The sequence below is a fragment of the Elephantulus edwardii genome, unplaced genomic scaffold (genome assembly GCF_000299155.1).
Source record: "Elephantulus edwardii isolate Elephantulus edwardi_28Jun2011 unplaced genomic scaffold, EleEdw1.0 scaffold00023, whole genome shotgun sequence".
Classification (NCBI taxonomy): Eukaryota; Metazoa; Chordata; class Mammalia; order Macroscelidea; family Macroscelididae; genus Elephantulus; species Elephantulus edwardii.
In genome coordinates, this window is record NW_006399773.1 from 21,495,826 (window position 1) to 21,500,480 (window position 4,655).

General features: G+C 38.7%; 1 protein-coding gene across 1 annotated transcript in view; it reads right to left on the minus strand.

Moving 5' to 3' along the window:
* Nucleotides 1-1,142: 1,142 nt before the first annotated feature.
* The window catches only part of LOC102843198 (small nuclear ribonucleoprotein Sm D2-like), a 28,868-nt gene continuing 25,355 nt past the window's right edge, over nt 1,143-4,655 (minus strand). The window contains exon 2 of the mRNA XM_006882732.1: nt 1,143-1,226. Within this exon, the coding sequence (XP_006882794.1) occupies nt 1,143-1,226 (84 nt within the window). The remainder of the gene's footprint in view (nt 1,227-4,655) is intronic.

A 4,655-nucleotide genomic window follows, 5' to 3' on the forward strand; every position in this document is an offset into this window, starting at 1 on the left:
CAACAGTACCCATGAGCCCTACTACCTTTTCCTGGGGAGTTTCTCCTGTGGGAAGTTTCTCTTTCTCACCTTACACGTTGCTCTCAGACCTCCTACACTTTCTTACTCCCTCCCTCCTGCCAATAATCCTTCCTCATCCTTCACTAATAAAAGTCAACATTCTCTCATCTTCCTACCACTAAATTGAAAAAGTTCCTACTGGAATACAACAACAACAACAACTCAAATGTTCCCTGCTTTTCTGTATTAGAGTGTGATGGTTAATTGTATGTGTTAATTTGGCAAGGTTTTATAGTTCCTAGTCATTTGACCAGAACCTAGTCTCATTGCTGGCATGGAATAAATCAGGTGACCTTGGATAGAACAGACTACCTTCCATAATGTAATGTGATGTGATGTGATGTGATGTAATACAATGTAATGTAATTAGATCTATTATAATGTAATTACTGTCCATAATTCATGTAATAGAGTCAATCAACCGAGGTCATGCTACCGAAGTGGATCCTAAACCTAATCACTTCTGAGTTACACAATCCCTAGAATAAATGCAGTCATACCTATAGAGGAAGACAAATGGTATGTGAAAATTGTCTATAAGCAAAAGTACACCCGGAGTCACTAGCAGATCCCAAAACCAGGAGAGAGGCTCACAGAAGAAATTCACGTGGCTGAGATCCTAATTTGTACTTTGAGTTTCTAGAACTTTGAGAAAATTTATTCTTGCTCTTTAAATAACTATTTAATTTTACCAACTTTAGATAACTATTTTTGTTCTTGAGGAAAAATCCCCACAAAAAAATATCCCTTGTGGTATTTCAGATGCAGTAGCACTAAGAGCTAAGAAAATAAGACACAAAGGAAGTAGAGATTTTCCAGCTCTAACTCCTCCTTTTGAAGGACCCCATTTCTTTGATTGTTTCCTTTCTTTCCAGAATCGTCAATCTCTCCTTTTATAATCATTTTCATCAGCACAATAACCATCCTTCCATATGTGATGTTAAAAATAACCACCTTCCTTTATTCTTTTTTATCTTCCAGTTTTTCCTTTTGCTTTTAAACATCTCCCAACCTGCATACATTTGTTGTTTCCACTTCACCTCCCATTCTCTCTTACTGCATCTTCAGTCTGGTGTCTGAATTCACTCTTTCACAGAAATGTTCTTGTCAAGATCACTAATGACCTGCAGGTTACCAAATCCAATTGACACTTTCTTGTCTTCATCCTAAACTTTCAACAGGGGTTCAGGACATGTTATAACTTCCTCTTTCTGTAAACACTTCCACCCTCTAAGATTTTCTTCTACTCCCCTGGACTTTTTTCCATGTCAAATATTGCAAGCCTTCAATGTTCCCTCCCGTTCAAATCCTGTATTAATGTTCTTGCCACACTTGATTTTTCCACCTCTCTGGCTTGACTATGTCCCTAAAGGATGCTCCAAAAACGCAGTGTTCTATGTGTTGTGCTGCTAGCCTAGTTGTCAGAACCTTGATCTCACTAGCTGGTGAGGAACAATCAGAAGATTGTCCTTAGAAACTTGATGAAAAGTCACTGTGAGTTGGAATCAACCCAACAGCAGTAGGTGGGTGTATATATGATGCTTGAAATGCTAACTGCAGAAGATCAAAGTCTATAGCCTTTAATATGGATTACATCTCAATCTCAAGAAAACAAAAGTCCTTACCACTGGGCCAATAGGCAACAGCATGCTAGATGCAGAAGAGAGAGGAATTGTCAATGATTTCCTTTTACTTGTATACAGCTCTCCTGGTACCAGCAATCAGGAAAGAGGGGGAAAAGTGTTATATTGGGAAAATGTGCAGTCAGGGACCTTCCAAAGTACTGAAAAACAACAATGTCTATTTGAAAACTAAGGTACACCTGATTCAAACAGAGGTCTTTCTAATTATTTGCTTTGCATCTGAAAGTTGCAATGAAAAAGGGTGACAGAAGAAGAACCGATGCCTTTGTGTTGCAGTGTTGGAAAAAAGCACCAAATGTTGTATGGACTGCCAAAGAAAAAGAAATGTCTTCACAACCAGGAGAAGATAAAATTGATAAATGAGACCTTCTAAATATTAAATCCCTTTGCTCAACAAAAACTTTTCCCAACAGGGTGAAATGAAAACCTACAGGCTAGGGAAAAAACATTTTCCAATACCGTCTCAGACAAAGGTCTCATATAAAAAGTTTACAGAATTCTGCAAGGCCTCCAGAAGAAAAAGACTAATAACACAATTACAAAAAAGGGAAAAAGACATGGAAAGACTTTGCACACAAGAAGACATTAACATGGTTAAGAGACAAATGAAGAAATGCTCAAAATCACTGGCAATAAATAAGATGCAAATCAAAACCACAATGAGATATCATCTCACCCCAGTAGAAGTGGCAAAGTTTAACAGGACATCAAGCAATAAATGTTGGAGAGGGTGCGGAGAGATAGAAATTCTCATATATTTTTGCTGGGGTTGTAAAATGGTACAACCCCTTTGAAAGACAGCTTGGTGTTTCCTCAAAAAGCTGAACATAGAAATTCCATATGACCCAGATATTGCACTGCTTGGAGCATATCCTGAGAAAGTTAGAACTGAGACATAAATGGAGATATATACACCAATGTTCATAGCAACATTATTCACCATCGTAAGAACATAGGAACAGCCCAAAGGTCCAACCACAACCAAATGGATTGAGAAACTGTGGTACATTCAGTACTTAGGAGCAATGATTTTGTAAATTACTGCATAACATGGAAAAGACTGGAGAGTATTATGCTGAGTGACCTAACTCAGTCTTACATGGACAAACACTGAATAAGGTCATTATTGTAGAAATAGTTAACTAGTAAAATGAGGATGAGGGTCCATGGTGGGGAGGGTAAGAGCAGAAGGGTGAGGATGGGGAGGGGGAAATCATAGGGTCACACAATTTGATGGGTGGAGGGAAATGTGGGTAAAGGAAATGAGAAAGATCTGACAAGGATCTGGAAAGACAGTGTAACGGTGGACATAGTTCACTGTTGATTAATTTGATAAAATATAATGAATGGGAATGATTGTATAAAACACAATGTGAATGAAGGACAGAGTGAAACACAATCTTTGTTAATAAAATTTTATGTTTTTTTATTTAAATATACATAAATTAAAAGACCTGAATATGCCTTGGAGACAGTACAGCCAGAGTACTCCTTGGAAGCAAGGATAGTGGGACTTTGCCTCACATACTTTGGGCATATTGTTAGGAAGGGCTGGTCTTCGCAGAAGAACATCATGCCTGAAAAGGTGCAGGGTGAATGAAAGAGGGGAAGACCTTCAATGAGATGAATTGATACAGTGACTGCAATAATAGGCTTGAGTATGTCAGAGATGATGAAGATGGCACAGGGTAGTGTGGGGTTCAGAGAAATCCTGGACCTTGAACTATCATAAGATCTCTATGAGTTGTAGTGGACTCAGCAGAACCTAACAATATACTATAAAATGTAAACCTCTAGTTCTCATCTTTTTCTTGAGCTTCAGACTCATATGTGCAACTGCTTAACTATCTTCATTTTAGTATCTAATGTGAGCCTAAAATTTGGCCTATCTAAAGCATCCCACAATAAAAAATTGCCTGCCTTCCAGCCTCCTGTAGTTCATATGATGGAACAAACATAGACTCAAAGCGAAATAATAATAATTATTAATAATAATAAATAATAACAAAGGAGTTAGATTATGTCATGTGTTTTCCTTCTCCTACCTCCAATTCATTAGCAGATCCTGTTGTTTCATCATTAAAGTATTTCTAGCATCTTCCCATTTTCTTCTTATCCACAATCACTACTCTCTTCCCAGGTAGTCTCTGCCCCTCAGGTCAAGGGTGGCATTGGTTCCCTGATGCCAGCCTGTGGTTCCTCACATCTCTGTTTCCCTTTACTCTGCACAGTTAAGAACCATCTCTTTGTTGAACTCATCATTTGTCCATTTTGAGTGCCATGTATGTTCCATTTGGGCTAGTGATGAACTCAAAACTGATAGCCAGTGAGTCTGACCTCATTTACACAGAGGAGTGGGTACAATGAAGTCTTCCTTGACAAAGTCCCATTTAAGCTGAATCCTAAATAGAAGCCACTGAGTAGGTTGAACTTCAGTCTTTCAGCTAGTCAACACAATCATCGTATGGGAGGAGATTGCCCATCTTTCTCCTTTGGAGGCATTAGCGGATTTGAACCACCAGAGCGATATGTCCTTTGGGTAGCTGACCACCACCTGTGGATGAAACTATCAGACATCTAACATTTCGTGCCACCCAGGGACTCCTTGGTCTTCATATGTAGCCTCTTTTCCTCCTCCTTGAAGTATACATCAAAAGGGGGATTAATGGAGGCATTAAGAGCAAATATTATACTTACCCTTTTGCACCACTACCCTCCATTAATCCCTGCAGTAAACATTATTTCTTTGTGGTTTACAAGAACAGTCCCTACTCATAGGTATTATGCCTTCTGAGAGCTTTATTCCTTGCTAACTCTTCCTCCCTGATGTCTCATGTCCTGTCTTCATCCCTCATGTTTATTCACCTTCCCCAAAGAGATTCTGTGTGTGACCAGTGTAAGTTTATGTCTTTGTGTCTATATATTAAGTCAAAGCAGACAATTCTCTGATGT